Source organism: Callospermophilus lateralis, chromosome 9 (genome assembly GCF_048772815.1).
Source record: "Callospermophilus lateralis isolate mCalLat2 chromosome 9, mCalLat2.hap1, whole genome shotgun sequence".
In the NCBI taxonomy this organism is placed as follows: Eukaryota; Metazoa; Chordata; class Mammalia; order Rodentia; family Sciuridae; genus Callospermophilus; species Callospermophilus lateralis.
Window position 1 is genome coordinate 32,149,744 of NC_135313.1, and position 20,954 is coordinate 32,170,697.

Genomic DNA, 20,954 nt, shown 5'->3' on the forward strand with positions numbered 1-20,954 from the left:
TAGAAGAAGGCACAGAGAATCAGTACAAAGGAATGGATAGCATACTAAATGAGATAATACTAGAAAACTTCCCAGAGATGAAAGATGGAATGGATTGCCAAATCCTGGAAGCTTACAGGACCCCAAACATCCAAAACCATAATAGACCAACACCAAGACACATAATTATGAAGATAGCTAACATACAGGATAAGGAGAGAATACTAAAAGCTACGAGAGAAAGGAGGCAGATTACATTTAGGGGTAAACCAATTAGGTTAACGACTGATTTTTCATCACAGACTTTGAAAGCGAGAAGATTCTGGAACAACGTATTTCAAACACTGAAAAATAATGGATTCCAACCAAGAATACTGTATCCAGCAAAACTAAGCTTCAGATTTGACAATGAAATTAAAATATTTCAAGATAAACAAAAGCTAAAAGAATTCGCAGCTAGAAAACCAGCACTGCAAAGTATGTTGAGCAAAATATTACAAGAAGAGGAATTGAAAAATAGCGCCCAAAACTAACAGTGGGAGGTATCTCAGTAGAGGGGGAGAAAAATAACCAAAGAGGGAAAACTAACCAATCTAAAATAAATAAATAAATATACATGACTGGAAGAACAAACCATATTTCAATTGTAACCTTAAATGTTAATGGCTTAAATTCACCAATCAAGAGACATAGGCTAGTAACCTGGATTAAAAAAACAAATCCAACAATATGCTGCCTTCAGGAGACTCATATGATAGGAAAAGACATACACAGACTTAAGGTGAAAGGTTGGGAAAAATCATACCACTCACATGGCCCTCGGAAGCAAGCAGGAGTGGCCATTCTCATATCGAATAAAGTCAACTTCAAACCTAAGGTAATCAAAAGGGATAAAGAAGGACACTATATACTGTTAAAAGGAACTATCCACCATCAAGACATAACAATTATCAATTTGTATGCACCAAACAATGGTGCTGCAACGTTCATAAAACAAACTCTCCTCAAGTTCAAGAGTCAAATAGACCACAACACAATAATTATGGGGGACTTCAACACACCACTCTCGCCATTGGACAGATCCTCTAGACAAGAGCTGAACAAAGAAACTATAAAACTCAATAACACAATCAATAACCTAGACTTAACCGTCATATATAGAATATATCAACTGTCATCAAGTGGATACACATTCTTCTCAGCAGCACATGGATGCTACTCAAAGATAGACCATATATTATGCCATAGGGTGACTTTCAGTAAATATAAAGGTGTGGAGATAATACCATGCACCATATCTGACCATAATGGAATGAAACTGGAAATCAATGATAAAAGAAGGAAGGAAAAATCCTGCATCACCTGGAAAATGAACAATATGTTACTGAATGATCAATGGGTTACAGAAGATATAGAGGAGGAAATCAAAAAATTCCTAGAGATAAACGACAATACAGACACAACATACCGGAATCTATGGGACACAATGAAAGCAGTTTTAAGAGGGAAATTCATTTCCTGGAGTTCATTCCTCAAAAAAAGAAAAAAACCAACAAATAAATGAACTCACACTACATCTTAAAACCTTAGAAAAGGAAGAACAAAACAACAGCAAATATAGCAGAAGACAAGAAATAATTAAAATCAGAGCGGAAATCAATGAAATTGAAACAAAAAAAACCATTGAAAAAATTGATAAAACTAAAAGTTGGTTCTTTGAAAAAATAAATAAGATCGACAGACCCTTAGCCATGCTAACGAAGAGAAGAAGAGAGAGAACGCAAATTACTAACATACAGGATGAAAAAGGTAATATCACAACAGACACTACAGAAATTCAGAAGATAATTAAAAAGTATTTTGAAACGCTATATTCCAATAAAATAGAAGATAGTGAAGATATCGATAAATTTCTTAAGTCATATGATCTGCCCAGATTGAGTCAGGAAGACACACACAATTTAAACAGACCAATAACAAAAGAAGAAATTGAAGAGGCCATCAAAAGACTACCAACTAAGAAAAGCCCGGGACCGGATGGGTATACAGCAGAGTTTTACAAAACCTTCAAAGAAGAATTAATACTAATACTTTTCAAGCTATTTCAAGAAATAGAAAAAGAAGGAGCTCTTCCAAATTCATTCTATGAGGCCAACATAACCCTGATCCCAAAACCAGACAAAGACACTTCAAAGAAAGAAAACTATAGACCAATATCTCTAATGAACTTAGATGCAAAAATTCTCAATAAAATCCTGGCGAATCGAATGCAAAAGCATATCAAAAAAATTGTGCACCATGATCAAGTAGGATTCATCCCTGGGATGCAAGGATGGTTCAATATATGGAAATCAATAAATGTTATTCACCACATCAATAGACTTAAAGATAAGAACCATATGATCATCTTGATAGATGCAGAAAAAGCATTTGACAAAGTACAGCATCCCTTTATGTACAAAACACTAGAAAAACTAGGGATAACAGGAATTTACCTCAACATTGTAAAAGCTATATATGCTAAGCCTCAAGCTAACATCATTCTAAATGGAGAAAAACTGAAGGCATTCCCTCTAAAATCTGAAACTAGACAGGGATGCCCTCTCTCACCACTTCTATTCAATTTAGTTCTTGAAATACTAGCCAGAGTAATTAGACAGACAAAAGAAATTAAAGGCATAAAAATAGGAAAAGAAGAACTTAAATTATCGCTATTTGTGGATGACATGATAATATACTTAACAGACCCAAAAGGGTCTACAAAGAAACTGCTAGAGTTAATAAATGAATTCAGCAAAGTGGCAGGATATAAAATCAACACGCATAAATCAAAGGCATTCCTGTATATCAGCAACAAAACTTCTGAAATGGAAATGAGGAAAACCATTCCATTCACAATATCCTCAAAAAAAATAAAATACTTGGGAATCAACCTAACAAAAGAGGTGAAAGATTTATACAATGAAAACTATAGAACCCTAAAGAGAGAGATAGAAGAAGATCTTAGAAGATGGAAAAATGTACCCTGTTCATGGATAGGCAGAACTAACATTATCAAAATGGCGATATTACCCAAAGTTCTCTACAGGTTTAATGCGATGCCAATCAAAATCCCAATGGCATTTCTTGTAGAAATAGATAAAGCAATCATGAAATTCATATGGAATAACAAAAGACCCAGAATAGCAAAAACAATTCTAAGCAGGAACTGTGAATCTGGAGGTATAGCGATACCAGAGTTCAAACTGTACTACAAAGCAATAGTAACAAAAACAGCGTGGTACTGGTACCAAAACAGGCAGGTGGATCAATGGTACAGAATAGAGGACACAGAAACCAATCCACAAAATTACAACTTTCTTATATTTGATAAAGGGGCTAAAAACATGCAATGGAGGAAGGATAGCATCTTCAACAAATGGTGCTGGGAAAATTGGAAATCCATATGCAACAAATATGAAACTGAATCCCTTTCTCTCGCCATGCACAAAAGTTAACTCAAAATGGATCAAGGAACTTGATATCAAATCAGAGACCCTGCACCTGATAGAAGAAAAAGTTGGCTTCGATCTACATATTGTGGGGTCAGGCTACAAATTCCTTAATAGGACGCCCATAGCCCAAGAGTTAATAACAAGAATAAACAAATGGGACTTACTTAAACTAAAAAGTTTTTTCTCAGCAAGAGAAACAATAAGAGAAGTAAATAGGGAGCCTACATCCTGGTAATAAATCTTTACTCCTCACACTTCAGATAGAGCCCTAATATCCAGAGTATACAAAGAACTCAAAAAATTAAACAATAAGATAACAAATAACCCAATCAACAAATGGGCCAAGGACCTGAACAGACACTTCTCAGAAGAGGACATACAATCAATCAATAAGTACATGAAAAAATGCTCACCATTTCTAGCAGTCAGAGAAATGCAAATCAAAACCACCCTAAGATACCATCTCACTCCAGTAAGATTGGCAGCCATTAGGAAGTCAAACAACAACAAGTGCTGGCGAGGATGTGGGGAAAAGGGTACACTTGTACATTGCTGGTGGGACTGCAAATTGGTGCGGCCAATATGGAAAGCAGTATGGAGATTCCTGGGAAAGCTGGGAATGGAACCACCATTTGACCCAGCTATCACCCTCCTCGGACTATTCCCTGAGGACTTAAAAGAGCATACTATAGGGATACTGCCACATCAATGATCATAGCAGCACAATTCACAATAGCTAGACTGTGGAACCAACCTAGATGCCCTTCAATAGATGAATGGATAAAAAAAATGTGGCATCTATACACAATGGAGTATTATGCAGCACTAAAAAATGACAAAATCATGGAATTTGCAGGGAAATGGATGGCATTAGAGCAGATTATGCTAAATGAACCTGGCCAATCCTTAAAAAACAAATGCCAAATGTCTTCTTTGATTTAAGGAGAGCAACTAAGAACTGAACAGAGGGAAAGAGCATGAGGAAAAGATTAACATTAAACTGAGACGAGTGATGAGAGGGAAAGGGAGAGAGAAGGGAAATTGCAAGGAAACGGAAGGAAACCCTCATCATTATACGAAATCACATATATGAGGTTGTGAGGGGAAAGGAGGGGGAGGGAGAGAACGGAACAACAACAGATGAGGTAGAGAGGGAAGATGGGAAGGGAGAGGAGGGGGGATAGTAGGGGATAGGAAAGACAGCAGAATACAACAGTCACTAATATGGCATTATGTAAACATTGTGAATGTGTAACTGATGTGATTCTGCAATTTGTATTTGGGGTAAAAATGGAAATGCATGAATCAAATGTATGAAAGATGAAAAAAATAAAAAAAAATTAAAAAAAAAAGACCCTAACTTCATGAGGCAGTACCATCTTGCTAAGTTGCTGTTGGATTTGTGACCCTTAGAAACTAAGATAATGTTTGTAGTTTTCAGCCACCAAGTTTGGGATAATTTGTTACATAGCTATAATACAAATAAATATAAATGAAAACTATATAGCTTAAGAGTTTAAGTTGAATATCCTACTCTACTATAGGATATAGCAGACTTTCAAAATATAAAATAAAAAAGTCAACAAAAACATTGATAAAGCTGATGTCAAATTTAAAGCTTATTAATAATAATACTGTTAACTTTCTCCTTTTACTTAAAAGGAGAAAGTTAACAGTATGAGAAACATTCTACTTTAAATTTTTTTTTAAGTTGTCAATGGATCTTTATTTTATTTATTTATATGCAGTGCTGAGAATTGAACCCAGTGCCTCACACATGCTAGGCAAGTGCTCTACCATTGAGTCACTACTCCAGCCCCAGGAGAAATTCTACTTTATAATACATTTAACAAAGAATTTCAATTAAAAATATAAAGAACCAGAAATCCTTTCAAAAACTAAAGAAATTAAAGGAATAGCCAAACAGAACACTGGGCAAAGTCTATGAATAGGCAGGAAGAAAGGGAGGAAGGAAGGAAGAAAAGAAAGAATAAATGTACAAATAAAAAATATTCAACTTAATTAATAAGCAAGGAAATGCACATCAAAATAATTGTAAAATACTCTCACATTCCTCAGATTAGCAAAAATAAAAATGTTTAACAATACTCCAAAATAATTCACTGATCAGTCTGAACACCACAAATAGGTACATAGGTAGCACACCTATGAGGTATTCTTGCAAAAACCAAACCTGCATTTAATCAAGGTTCTAAATCTTACAGTTAATAGAAACATGGGAGATAAAAGAATGTGTTAAACTACACCACAGAAACAGAATCAGCAAAATCCAGAATACAGCAAACTCTACAGGACAAACTGCCTGAGGGGAAAAGAGAGAAATCTTTAGATGAAAAGAAATTTATAACATACTATGTGCTTTAGTAATTATACATGATATAATCTCTGGAATTTGCTGTAAAACCATCTGGGGAAATAAAGAAGTGAGTAGAGGTATAGATGAAATGAGGCTGACCATATGCTGATAGTTGAAGCTGAAGCAACATAATAGATAAGATACTCATACTTTGGGGGATTTCTTCTTCCTTTTCTTCCTGCCCCCCCAGTACTGGATATTGAACCAAAGGCCTGGTACATGCTAGGCAAATATTTTGTAATTGAACTATGTCCTAGATTTCACCCCCTCCCTTCTATTTTTGAGACAGGGTCTTCCTAAGTTGCCTAGGCTGGTCTCAAACATGATATTCCTGCCTCAGTCTCCCACATAGCTGGGATTACAGATATGAACGACCACTGCATAGAGTCTTGGGGCTTCTTTTTTGATTGATTTTTTAAATATACATCAGAAGAATGCATTACAATTCATATTACATATATAGAGCACAATTTTTCATATCTCTGGTTGTATATAAAGTATATTCACACCAATTTGTGTCTTGATATATGTACTTTGGATAATGATGTCTATCGCATTCTGTCATCATTTCTAACCCCCTGCCCTCTCCCTACCCTTCCCACCCCTCTGCCCTATCTAGAATTGAGTCTTGGGGTTTCTTATGTCATCTTATGTATATTAATGTGTGTATACATTAATACACACACAAAAAGTTCCGTAATATAAATATTTTTTAAAGTCTGGCAATGCAAAGTCATGGACTAAATGTGGGAAAGAAAAATTTTCATACATTGTTGACAAGAGTGAAAATTAGTTATAAGCAAGTCTAAAATCGAAAAAGCTCAGAAAACAGTATTTTTTGGAATCAATTGACTGTAAAACCTGATCTAACCTATGTAAAGCTATTTATAGTTCTTATTCCACTTACAGTGACTATCCTTAAGGAATTATTATTTGATTATGTGATGGTTTCTTTTTTTATAATTATTATTTTAGTATTTTTAGGTGGACACAATATCTTTATTTTATATTTATGTGGTGCTGAGGATCGAACCCAGTGTCTCACGCATGCTAGGCGAGCATGCTACCATTTGAGCCACATCTGCAGCCCCCTCTTTTTTTTAAATATTTATATATATATATATACACACACACATACATACATATATATATATATATATATATATATATATATATTTTAGTTGTAGTTAGACACAATACTTTTATTTCACTTATTTATTTTTATATGGTGCTGGGGATTGAACCCAGGGTCTCGTGCGTGCAAGGCAAGCACTCTAGCATTGAGCCACAACCCCAGCCCCATATTTGATGTTTTCTATAGGACATTTACAAGGAGTGTTCTATAACATTAGCTTGTTACATTCCCAAAATGCAGAATTTTAAAATTAATCTGGCCCCAGAAGTTTCAGAGCACAGTAATTATTTCAGAAAGCAATTAGAGATAATCTTGCAAAGATGGAAAGGGCATACTTCAGAATCAGCAATTCTACTTTCAGGTATACACTCCCCAAACTATACTTTTCATTAGAGGACATATATTGTGTAAGTTTAACTACTGCATTTTTTAAAAAAATATTTTTTAGTTATAGATGGATTTAATATCTTTATTTTGTTTATTTATTTTTATGTGGTGCTGAGGATTGAACCCAGTGCCTCACATGGGCGAGGCAGGCGCTCTGCCACTGAGCCCAGCCCCAGCCCCTGCATTTTTTTTTTTAAAGAATTTATAAGTTATTTTATATTTTTTATGTGTCACTTCTAATATCTGAAGGCATAGGAATCAGTAGAGTTTTCTTAAATTGTTCTTATTTCTTTCAATACTGTTTTTGCATATTTGGTGATTTGTTTTTGTTATTGTTTCTAAAATTGTGCTTTAAATTTCTAAATTTAAATTAAACTAAATTTAAGTTAAATTTAATTATAAAATTAAATTTCTTTTTTTTAATTAATTTTTATTGTTGGTTGTTCAAAACATTACATAGTTCTTGATATATCATATTTCACACTTTGATTCAAGTGGGATATGAACTCCCATTTTTACCCCGTATACAGATTGCAGAATCACATCAGTTACACATCCATTGATTTACATATTGCCATACTAGTGTCTGTTGTATTCTGCTGCCTTCCCTATCCTCTACTATCCCCCCTTCTCTCTCTACCCCATCTACTGTAATTCATTTCTCCCCCTTATATTTTTTTCCCTTTCCCTTCACTTCCTCTTGTATGTAATTTTGTATACCCCTGAGGGTCTCCTTCCATTTCCATGCAATTTCCCTTCTCTCTCCCTTTCCCTCCCACCTCTCATCCCTGTTTAATGTTAATCTTCTTCTCATGCTCTTCCTCCCTACTCTGTTCTTAGTTACTCTCCTTATATCAAAGAAGACATTTGGCATTTGTTTTTTAGGGATTGGCTAACTTCACTTAGCATAATCTGCTCTAATGCCATCCATTTCCATGCAAATTCTATGATTTTGTCATTTTTTAATGCAGAGTAATACTCCATTGTGTATAAATGCCACATTTTTGTTTTTATCCACTCGTCTATTGAAGGGCATCCAGGTTGGTTCCACAGTCTTGCTATTGTGAATTGTGCTGCTATGAACATGGATGTAGCAGTGTCCCTGTAGTATGCTCTTTTTAGGTCTTTGGGGAACAGACCGAGAAGGGAAATAGCTGGGTCAAATGGTGGTTCCATTCCCAGCTTTCCCAGGAATCTCCATACTGCTTTCCAAATTGGCTGCACCAATTTGCAGTCCCACCAGCAATGTACAAGTGAACCCTTTTCCCCACATCCTCGCCAGCACTTGTTGTTGTTTGACTTCCTAATGGCTGCCAATCTTACTGGAGTGAGATGGTATCTTAGGGTGGTTTTGATTTGCATTTCTCTGACTGCTAGAGATGGTGAGCATTTTTTCATGTACTTGTTGATTGATTGTATGTCCTCCTCTGAGAAATGTCTGTCCAGGTCCTTGGCCCATTTGTTGATTGGGTTATTTGTTATCTTATTGTCTAATTTTTTGAGTTCTTTGTATATTCTGGATATTAGGGCCCTGTCTGAAGTGTGAGGAGTAAAGATTTGTTCCCAGGATGTAGGCTCCCTATTTAACTCTCTTATTGTTTCTTTTGCTGAGAAAAGACTTTTTAGTTTGAGTAAGTCCCATTTGTTGATTCTAGTTATTAACTCTTGTGCTATGGGTGTCCTATCAAGGAATTTGGAGCCCGACTCCATAGTATGTAGATCGTAGCCAACTTTTTCTTCTATCAGATGCCGTGTCTCTGATTTGATATCAAGTTCCTTGATCCATTTTGAGTTAACTTTTGTGCATGGCGAGAGAAAGGGATTCAGTTTCATTTTGTTGCATATGGATTTCCAGTTTTCCCAGCACCATTTGTTGAAGATGCTATCCTTCCTCCATTGCATGCTTTTAGCCACTTTATCAAATATAAGATAGTTGTAATTTTGTGGATTGGTTTCTGTGTCCTCTATTCTGTACCATTGGTCCACCCGCCTGTTTTGGTACCAGTACCATGCTGTTTTTGTTACTATTGCTCTGTAGTATAGTGTGGTATCACTATACCGCCTGATTCACACTTCTTGCTTAGAATTGTTTTTGCTATTCTGGGTCTTTTATTTTTCCATATGAATTTCATGATTGCTTTATCTATTTCTACAAGAAATGCCGTTGGGATTTTGATTGGCATTGCATTAAACCTATAGAGAACTTTTGGTAATATCGCCATTTTGATGATGTTAGTTCTGCCTATCCATGAACAGGGTATATTTTTCCATCTTCTAAGATCTTCTTCTACTTCTCTCTTTAGGGTTCTGTAGTTTTCATTGTATAAGTCTTTCACCTCTTTTGTTAGGTTGATTCCCAAGTATTTTGTTTTTTTTTGAGGATATTGTGAAAGGAGTAGTTGTCCTCATTTCCATTTCAGAGGATTTGTTGCTGATATACAGGAATGCCTTTGATTTATGCATGTTGATTTTATATCCTGCCACTTTGCTGAATTCATTTATTAGCTCTAATAGTTTCTTTGTAGACCTTTTTGGGTCTGCTAGGTATAGAATCATGTCATCTGCAAATAGTGATAATTTGAGTTCTTCTTTTCCTATTTTTATGCCTTTAATTTCTTTCGTCTAATTGCTCTGGCCAGTGATTTGAGAACTATGTTGAACAGAAGTGGTGAGAGAGGGCATCCCTGTCTTGTTCCAGATTTTAGAGGGAATGCCTTCAGTTTTTCTCCATTCAGAATGATGCTAGCCTGAGGCTTAGCATAGATTGCTTTTACAATATTGAGGTATGTTCCTGTTATCCCTAGTTTTTCTAGAGTTTTGAACATAAAGGGATGCTGTACTTTGTCAAATGCTTTTTCTGCTTCTATCGAGATGATCATATGGTTCTTATTTTTAAGCCTACTGATGTGGTGAATAACATTTATTGATTTCCATATATTGAACCAGCCTTGCATCCCAGGGATAAATCCTACCTGATCATGGTGCACAATTTTTTTGATATGTTTTTGTATCCGATTCGCCAGAATTTTATTGAGGATTTTTGCATCTAGGTTCATTAGAAATATTGGTCTGTAGTTTTCTTTCTTTGAAGTGTCTTTGTCTGGTTTAGGAATCAGGGTGATGTTGGCCTCGTAGAAGTAATTTGGAAGTTCTCCCTCTTTTTCTATTTCCTGAAATAGCTTGAAAAGTATTGGTATTAGTTCCTCTTTAAAGGTTTTGTAAAACTCTGCTGTATACCCATCCGGTCCTGGGCTTTTCTTAGTTGGTAGTCTTTTGATGGTTTCTTCTATTTCCTGAATTGATATTGGTCTGTTTAGGTTGTCAATATCCTCCTGACTCAATCTGGGAAGATCATATGACTTAAGAAATTTATCGATTCCTTCACTATCTTCTATTTTATTGGAGTATAAGGATTCAAAATAATTTCTGATAATCTTCTGTATTTCGGAAGTGTCTGTTGTGATATTGCCTTTTTCATCCTGATGCTAGTAATTTGAGTTCTCTCTCGTCTTCTCTTTGTTAGCGTGGCTAAGGGTCTGTCGATTTTATTTATTTTTTCAAAGAACCAACTTTTAGTTTTGTCAATTTTTTCAATTGTTTCTTTTGTTTTGATTTAATTAATTTCAGCTCTGATTTTAATTATTTCTTGCCTTCTACTTCTTTTGCTGTTGTTTTGCTCTTCTTTTTCTAGGATTTTGAGATGAAGTATTAGATCATTTATTTGTTGGTTTTTTTTTTCTTTTTTTAAGGAATGAACTCCAAGCAATGAATTTTCCTCTTAGAACTGCTTTCAATGTGTCCCATAGATTCCGATATGTTGTGTCTGTGTTTTCATTTATCTCTAAGAATTTTTTAATTTCCTCCTTGATGTCTTCTATAACCCATTGATCATTCAGTAACCTATTGTTCATTCTCCAAGTGATGCATGATTTTTCCTTACTTCTTTTATCGTTGATTTTCAATTTCATTCCATTATGATCAGATAAGATGCATGGTATTATCTTTACTCCTTTATATTGTCTAAGAGTTGCCCTGTGACATAATATATGATCTATTTTTGAGAAGGATCCATGTGCTGCTGAGAAAAAAGTGTAACTGCTTGATGTTGGGTGGTATATTCTATATATGTCAATTAAGTCTAGGTTATTAATTATGTTATTGAGTTCTATAGTTTCCTTATTCAACTTTTGTTTGGAAGATCTGTCCAGTGGTGAGAGAGGTGTGTTGAAGTCTCCCATGATTATTGTATGGTGGTCTATTAGACTCTTGAACTTGAGAAGAGTTTGTTTGATGAACATAGCTGCACCATTGTTTGGGGCATATATATTTATGATTGTTATGTCTTGTTGGTGTATGGTTCCCTTGAGCAGTATGTAGTGTCCCTCTTTATCCCTTTTGATTTACTTTGGCTTGAAATCTATTTTATTTGATATGAGTATGGACACTCCTGCTTGTTTCCGAAGTCCATATGAGTGATATGATTTTTCCCAACCTTTCACCTTCAGTCTATGTATGTCTTTTTCTATCAAATCCCTGCATTCTTTATAATAGCAAAAAGTTGAAAACAAACTAAATGATAGCTAATGGAAAAATAGTCATACACTAGAATATTATAAACTTTAATTAAATTGTATTAACTAGGATCTATAAGCATAAATATGGATAGATCTCAAAATACAAAGGTGAGTGAAAATTTTGCAAAATAATATCTATAGTTTATCTTTTTATATATTTTTAAATAAAATACATTATTGTAATTATAAATATATAAATACTTAAATTGAAAAGACACAAACCAAGGTTGTCCATCTACAACTATTTAAAAAAAAAAAAGAAACAAACCAACTTCATGTAATGGCTTTCTATAGAGTTAAGGAGATTAAAATAAGGGAAGGAAAAAGGAGAACTTCATGACTTCAAGTTTGTTATTTTTTTTCTATTATGCAATACTAAGGATGAAACCCAAGACTTCATGCATGCTGACCTATGTCCTGAGCTACTTCAGGTTCATTTTTTTTAGTTGTAGATGGACACAATACCTTTATTTTATTTATTTACTATGTGATGCTGAGGATCAAACCCAGTGCCTCACATGTGATAGGGAAGTGCTCTACCACTAGTCTTTCACTAGTAGACCAGTGGGTCTGATCTGAATTCAACCAGTATATAAAATGGATATTCTTCAGGTAGAGTATTAAATAAATGGACCCAGCCCCCAGGTCCATTTATGTATTTATTTATTTTTTGTTGTTGTCAATGGACTTCTATTGAACCCAGTGCCTTACGCAAGCTAGGCAGGTGCTCTACCACTTACCCACCATCCCAGAACCCCCAAGTTTCATTTTTATGCTTCATTTCTTTTTAGAATACTGATGAAACCCAGGCAGTAGTAGCTATTTTTATCTTATCTTCACTTAAATATTTTTTTGTTTAAGTGCTGGGGATAGAACCCAGGGCCTCATGAATACTAGACAAGTGCTGGATCACTGAGCTATACCCCGAGACTTAAATATTTCCTATTAATCTCAGAGGTCCAGGATGAGACTGCAACTCTTACAGTTATATTAGTGTTCCCATAATCTTGAATTAAATCACTTATTTTTATGTTCTTTGGAGTGTGACTAGTCCTATAGTAGTTATCTAGAGATTGCTTGAAACTCTACTACCTTAGTAAACTACACAGTATCTATGAATACTGTAACTCACCAAATGCTTGAGAACTTTAACTTTAGAATTCTATATATTAAATTCAGACAATATACAATTCCTATATAGTAACTCCAGGGTTACAAGCTACATAAAATGAATACAGATTTGGACTAAAAGACAAATTAAGAAAGAAGAAAGCCAGGCACAGTGGCACTTGCCTGTAATCCCAGTTTAGGAGGCTGAGGCAGGAGAATTTTGAGTTCAAAGCCAGCCTCAGCAACTCAGTGAGGCCCTAAGCAACTTAGTGAGACCCTATCTCTAAATAAAATATACAAAGAGCTGGGGATGTGGTTCAGTAAACACCCCTGGGTTCAATCTCCAGAACCAAAAAAAAGAAAGAAAAAAAGAAGGAGAGACTATATGGATTGGAGGAGGGAACCACAATAGATATGCACAATTAAAATAATTGAATATCTTTTTATATTTTATTAAAAAGGTCTACTCAATTCAATATTTTCATTTTCTATTTAAAAGCATAATATATAAAGGAAGCAGCATCTCTTCACTTGTTATGACATAAAGTAATTGGTTATATATTTTAAAAAATTTTTTGTAGTTATAGATGGATAGAATGCTTTATTTTATTTGTTTATTTTTATGTGGTGCTAAGGATCATACCCAGTGCCTCACACATGTGAGGCAAATGCTCTTCCACTAAGCTACAGCCCCAGCCCAAGTAGTTGGTTATATTTAATATAAATTTTCTTTTTAGTTTAATGTACATTTTCATCAATTAACATTCAGTTGTTACCTACCAAAATGAAATTGTAACACCAGAGAAAAATCACATTATCACAGTGGACTATAGCTGCTAATGAATCTTTTAAAATAATTATTTTAAAAAGTACCTGCGTTGACAAAAGGAATTCCATCATATGGAACATATTGGGATTTCCACATCAAGCGTGTAGCAGGCTTGGCTGGGCTTGGAGACTGGCGGGTCCCCCAAACACTCTGTGTTTGCTGCTTGTGAAATGTTAGGATACTTTCTAATTCAGTTTCACTTACACAGTAGCCACGGTATGAATCTCCAATTTTCTGCATGTGGTAGAAATAAATTAAATAACAAAATTATTAGCAAATATGGTAAATTGTAGAGATGGCTGTCCAAGACCAAAGACTTATCAGCTTTCATAGGAGAATGTCTTTTGTTCTCTCAGATCACTAATCTGTCACTAGTCGACCTGTGGGTCTGATCTGAATTCAACCAGTATAGAAGATGGATATTCTTCAGGTAGAGTATTAAGGAATATAATGCCAAATCCACTGCCACAGCATCTTTAAAAAGTCTTGTTTGAGAGAAATAACATTGACAGAAAACAGCTTGAAGAATATGTAATGTGTCCATTCTTCCATATATTTAAAATTCTACTGGATGAAATCCAGATAAGCATAAAACTAGCCACAAAGTACTAGTCCTTGGGGAGCTTAAATTTTTTTTTTTTTTTTTTTTTTTTTAGTTGTACAAGGACACTATACCTTTTTAAATTTATTTTTTGTGGTGCTGAAGATTGAACCTAGTGCCTCACACATGTGAGGCAAGCACTCCACCCCTGGCTACAACTCCAGCCTGTGGGGCTTCTTTTTTTTTTTTTTTTTAAGAGAGAGAGAGAGAGAGAGTTTTAATATTTATTTTTTAGTTTTCGGTGGACACAACATCCCCGTTTGCATGCGGTGCCGAGGATCGAACCCGGGCCGCACGAATGCCAGGCGAGTGCGCTACAGCCTGAGCCACATCCCCAGCCCATGGGGCTTCTTTTAACTAAGATTATTTTTGAAATGATCCGGTTAATCTATTTGAGACCCTATGAAAATTGTGATTGTATCTCCTATAAAAATGCTGCAAAATAATTTTCTCATTACATAAGAATTTTTTTTTTTTTTTGTGGTGCTGAGGATCAAAATCCAGGTCCTTAAGCATGCTATGCAAGGGCTCTACCACTAAGCTACATCCTCAGACAGCTCAATATTCTTTTTATTAAGATCCTTCTCTGAGATAAATTCCTGTTTGACCTTATTGGGTAATGAGAAAAGACAATGAAAGCAATAAATAAGTCATTTAAATGACTTTTAAAATAAGTCATTTTAGGGCTGGGGTTGTGGCTCAGTGGTAAAGTCCTCACTTAGCAAGTGCAAGGCCCTGGGTTCGATTCTCAGCACACATTTAAAAAACCAAATAAATAAAATAAAGGTATTGTGTCTATCCACAACTAAAAAAATAAAAAATAATGTTATTTTAGAAAAATACAAATTAAGATCTAGAAATGGAAGAGTCAAGGAGACTAGGGGAAGTCTCTAACTGTGACTAAGTAAAAAATAACAATTTCTATGGAAGAATGTGGGGTGGAAAGAATCTTTAAAGGAAAAACATTTTTTTAGTTATAGGTGGACACAATATCTTTATTTTTTAATTTTTATGTGGTGCTGAAGATTGAACCCAGTGCCTCAAGAATGTGAGGTGAACACTCTCCCTCTGAGCTAGAATCCCAGCCCCAAAGGAAAAACTTTAAAAAGAACCAAGTAGGTACCTATTAATCTATTTGAGACCCTATGGGAAAGGAAGAAAATTGGTCTAAAACTTCATACCTGAGTGTCTAAGAAATGGTATTTATCATTAAACAGAGAATTTAGGAGCTAGTAATGGTATGGTAGATGATTTCAGTTTGGGATACAGTGAATTTGAGGTAAAATTCAAATATAGATTCAATTAAGAAGCCAGAGATTTGAAACAAGAGCAAGAATTAATGAACTGGTGACAGGTTTAGGAATCATTTTATAAATGTAAGACTTAAAAGTCAACAAAACAGATAAGTCCTCCAAGAAATAAAATGTTAAAAAAAAAAAAAAGAAGGCCAAAGTGAGCCTTGAAGAATTTCTAACATGAAGTAAGTACAAGCAAAGAAAGTGAAGGAACAGTCCAAAAATTTAAAATAGAGGAAAATGATAGTGAAATTTCATTGAAGACAGGTGAAGAGAGTTGCAAGAGAAGGAATAATAGTGAAGTGTGAAGGGATTTATATAACCTTTGCTTTACAAAGCTTAAAATTTCCAGAATGGTGGTGCACACCTGTAACCTCAGCAGCTCAGGAAGCTGAGGCAGGAGGATCACAACTTGAAAGCTAGTCTCAGCAAAAGTGAGGCACTAAGCAACTCAGTGAGACCCTGTCTCTAAATAAAATACAAAATAGGGCTGGGGATATAGTTTAGTGGTTGAGTGCCCCTGAGTTCAATCCCCAGTACTTAAGCCCCTGCAAAAAAAGCTTAAAATTTCTAAAGGATAATAGATGAGATCTTATTTAATATAAACATAGACAAGGGATAACAGATACAGCTTTATTAGCTATACCTGAAAGTGAGCATTTTGGGATGAAATGTGATAAAGAACCAGTTAAATAATTCTGGGTAAGGATCATTATTATTTCTTTTTTGTAAGTGGACAGAATACCTTTATTTTACTTATTCATTTTTATTTGGTGCTGAGAATCAAATTCAATGCCTCACACATGGGAGGCAAGCGCTCTACCATTAAGCCACGTCCCCAGACCTAGTAAGGATTATTTTTAACTCACCTCACAGCTCCTAAGTCGGCAGGCCCATATAGGTGTGTTAGAAGAAAGTGGTTGAAGAGGAGCCAGCAAAGGTTCTTCAAGCATTCTGGGAAGGAATATATATATATACATATATTTTTTATATATATATAAACATATAGTTCTAAACATATCTACACACAAAACACATTCAATTGCTTCATCTATTTAGCCAGTGTTAAAAATAACATATTAAGATCATCAATAAAAAATTATAAGAATAATTACAGACTTATTAGATGACTTATTAATTATTATTTTCCTCAATAATTGCTATTTTCTTTTAGCCGAAAGGCCAAAGTTTGTTCTTCCACGTACCTGTAGTCTCCTCAAATTTAATTATTTCATATCTCTTCCAAATCTTATTTTGTACTCTTATTATATAATTATTCTCTATTTATAAAAAAATGAGCTAATAAAATATCTTCAGGTGACATGTTAAGAGTAATATTATATAAGATCTAAGATTAGGTGTCATAAATATTGTCTTACTTCAAAAACACTTTCATTGAACAATTAATGTAGAGATACATAAAAATATACCTTAAATATTTTTCTAAATTATAAGCAGTGTTATTTTAAGGCAAAAATAAAAACTAAAAGAAATGTTAGTAAAAAGATTTGCAAACTTTGACAAAGAGGAAATGCATGATAAAAATGTGATGAGGGCTGGGGCTATAACTCAGTGGCAGAGTACTTGCCTAGCATGTGTGAGGCACTGGGTTCAATCCTTGGCATCCCATAAAAATAAATAAAATAAAGGCAATTCTGACCATCTATAACTATAAATTTTTTTTAAAAAAAGTGTAATGAAACCATTAAAGATGTTTAGGATCTACAATGGATATCTTCAGTCTCAAAAACTCTATTAGACACTTTCATGTTACTTAGAAAGACAACAGGCAAGTATTACTGAGGAATAGTAGCATTTTTGACATTTATGGCATCTAGAGCAGCCTTGTTCTTTGCAAGAAGCCATTAGAATAGTTAGAAACATTTACAGAGAGTCTCTTTTTTTCTGAATTTCTGATCTTTTCTATTGTCAGCCAGTTTTAAATGTGATAATTTTTTTAAAAGTATTTCCATGGTTATACCAAAAGATGAGCTCCTCTTTCCCACTGATTCACCTGGTTGCTGATTTTTTGGGCAAACCGAGAGATGCTTGTGGATGAAGAATGTAACTACTGGTGTTGTCTGCTGGAGCATCCACTCTTACAGCTGGTAAGTTTCTATCACTGGGTTTCTCTTCAGAGACATCTTAACAAAAAGAACAAGAAAAATGTGACATCAGTATCTTGAATAATATCATGAGACTGTACCTACGGTAGAACTTAAATGTTTATAATAGGAAAAAGAAAGAAGTGCTCTGAAGCTAAAGATAACAAAACTTAAGATGCTTTATTGAGAATGACTTTGATACTCCTATTTATATTTAACTTGTAAAATTGACTATTGAAATTTTATAATTGAATTTTTGGAACTTATATTGTACATCTAGGATATAAAAGTGGTAAAAATTGTTATATTAAAGAGTTTTACAATATAATAAGAACATGTAAACCTTTCTTGTATGCTGTGTTTATAATGGTTTTTGCAAACTATGTTTTTTCCTTAACTTTTAATGACTGCTAACAAAGATAAAGAATCATAAAAAGAAGGTAAACATATCTACCTTACATCATTAACTAGGAAGGAGCAACAAAACAATGTAGCTATAATATTAGAAAAGAGATTAAAATAGATAGAAAAGGGAGGGAAACAAAAGGAAGAGAATAAGGATATTATCAAACATGTAAAGAAAGAATATGTGAAAACAAATGGGAAGCATGATTCTCCTTTCTGAATTTGAAGGAATAAAGGAAAGAGGATAAAAAAAACTATAGTTAAGAAAGTAATGAATCACATAACTAACAAAATATTGATAAAAATGCAAATGTAAAAACTTCCTGTAACTAAACACTGTATTCTTGTTATTGTTGTTGTTATTATTGTTATTATAATTAAGAAAAATGTATTTTATGCTCACTGGTCATTTGGGAGGAAGCAGGAGTCAACCAGCTTCATAGAATTCCAATATGAAATAGACAGCTAACCTAGACAGGAGTTGAAAAATGAACTTGAAATTTATTTGAGCTAAGAAATTTTTTCTAATTATTCAGTTCATAATCTTACCTAAAGAGATCAATGTTAACACTGACTTTCATAAGATGATTTCATATTATATATTTGTGCCTTAAAACATTCTCAAATCCCTTATATCCCAATATTACTTACCCTGAGGACTATTTATATCTGCAAGCTGCCCCTGTGGTATAATCACTTGTGCCATTCCTGATTGGGTAGATGGAATTACACGAAGCACCTGTCCATTTTCTGATGGGCTAGCAACGATCATCTTGGAAGCATTAAACAAACAAACAAAAACAAATGCATATGCCTATAGTGGTTTAACAGAATGATTACTTAAGTAAATTATTAAAACACATAACTACCCCTATGATCAATATTATTTCTCCCATTTTACAGATGAAACATTGAGACAAAAAATCTTTCCCAAGTTCTCACAAGTGATAAATATTGAAGCTAGGATTCAAAACAGGCAGTTTGACCCAGCAGCCTATGTTTTTAACCACCATGGTCTTAATCATTATAGTGTATGCATAAGGTCCAATTACCTAGTAATCTGAACAAGGCTCTGATTGGACTTAACACATTTAACAAATTTGTGTGGCAATTACCTGTTATATATTTTAAGTCATTTTCATTAGTTTCAAACTGTAAATTTGTTAGATGTCTAACTAAACGAGATTTATTTTTTATTTCTGCACTTGTATACCTGTCTGGGTCCATAAAGAACACTATGGAGTGCCCCACAGGAATTTATTACACTTTTTATTTTAGTCTAACAATTGAACCCACTGTCTCAAATTTAGAGGAGTATTAACTAAAAAGGCACATGAAATTGAAGAAAAACATTTGGAGTCTACCATTTGACAATATAGCTAATATACTACTGAAAATACATTTCTGGACTACGTATAAACTTTATTACCTAATACTGGTTTCCTATTAGCAGTTTTACTGTACTACTCAGTCTTCTGACCTCTCTGGTACAGATAATTCTTAAATCATTGAAACCTATTCTCCTAGATTTACTCCTTATTATGTAGAACAGGAGAACATTCCTGATGTTTGATGGAGACTGCATCCTAAGTTTAAAAGGGTCATTTGAAAAAAATGTGAATTTAAATTAGACAAAAAATGAATTAGGAGGGAAAAACTTCAACAAAATAGAATACTTTAAACAAAATCATAAATTGTTCCCAGAAATTATTCTTCCCCCAGTGCTTATCAAATTGCTTGAAATAAAAATATCTTGCCATACCTCTTATTACTTCAACATGAAAAAGCAGTTGTAAACTCTGGTGATAACAACTGCTTACATTTGTTGAGTGCATACTAAGTGACAGGACTTCAGATATATTAATTACCTCCTTTAATCCTTATCACATATATGTTAACTATATATACTTTATAAATGAGGAAACTATCAAATAGAGGTTATATAATGCATGCAAAATTACACAGAACTATTTAGTAGTAAACTAAACTTTTAGAAGCAAGTTAAATTTCAAATCCAAGTAATTGGATTCCTTATAAACAATCACTACTCCGTACTGCCTCTCAATATTTGAAGCAAAAACAAACAATATAAAAAATCTTGCTGAACTTAAAAGGCACGAGCAATAATATTGTTTTAAATTTTTTCCCCTTACAAGATTGAACACCTGTGAAAAAATATGACTTCCTTCACTCATAGAAAATAAAAGTGCTGCATTATTTTAAATCAAATTAAATACATGTAATTTTTCATAATTTACTTAATCATATGAAAAATTTTTTATTAAGACACCTATGGAACAACCAAAGGTATTAATTTTGAAACTGCTTCCCAAGCACAGTGAAAGTCACTTTCATTTACCCTCTCTTTTGCTTATTTCACCTGGTACCTAAAAAATTATTTCCAATTCATGTAATTTGACAATGGCTATTATAACATTATTTTTCTAATTAAAAAAATAACTAATTATATTTAATCTTTGCTATGAAAACAAACAAGTTTAAAGAGTCATCTGTGGCAATATCTATTTGAGGCAGACCATAAAAATAATAAAAATTAATAAAAACATTAATCTTAGCTGAGTAGTTTTATACTTAATGATCTCTTTGTGTATAATAGTTGCAACAAACTCAAAATATCAACACTACTTTACTCCAAAATCTCA

The 20,954-nt window shown here is 33.8% G+C and overlaps 1 protein-coding gene across 2 annotated transcripts in view; it reads right to left on the bottom strand.

Annotated features, from left to right (window-relative positions):
* The window catches only part of Carf (calcium responsive transcription factor), a 67,134-nt gene that overhangs the window by 19,957 nt on the left and 26,223 nt on the right, over window positions 1-20,954 (bottom strand). Inside the window, exons 6-9 of one of the 2 annotated variants that reach the window (XM_076866887.2) lie at window positions 18,943-19,063; window positions 17,796-17,925; window positions 16,651-16,735; window positions 13,930-14,119 (exon numbers count right to left, since the gene is read on the bottom strand). In XM_076866887.2, the coding sequence (XP_076723002.1) occupies window positions 13,930-14,119; window positions 16,651-16,735; window positions 17,796-17,925; window positions 18,943-19,063 (526 nt within the window). Of the gene's footprint in view, window positions 1-13,929; window positions 14,120-16,650; window positions 16,736-17,795; window positions 17,926-18,694; window positions 18,759-18,942; window positions 19,064-20,954 lie in introns of those variants that run through there. The other variant, XM_076866888.2, reaches the window with a different exon arrangement.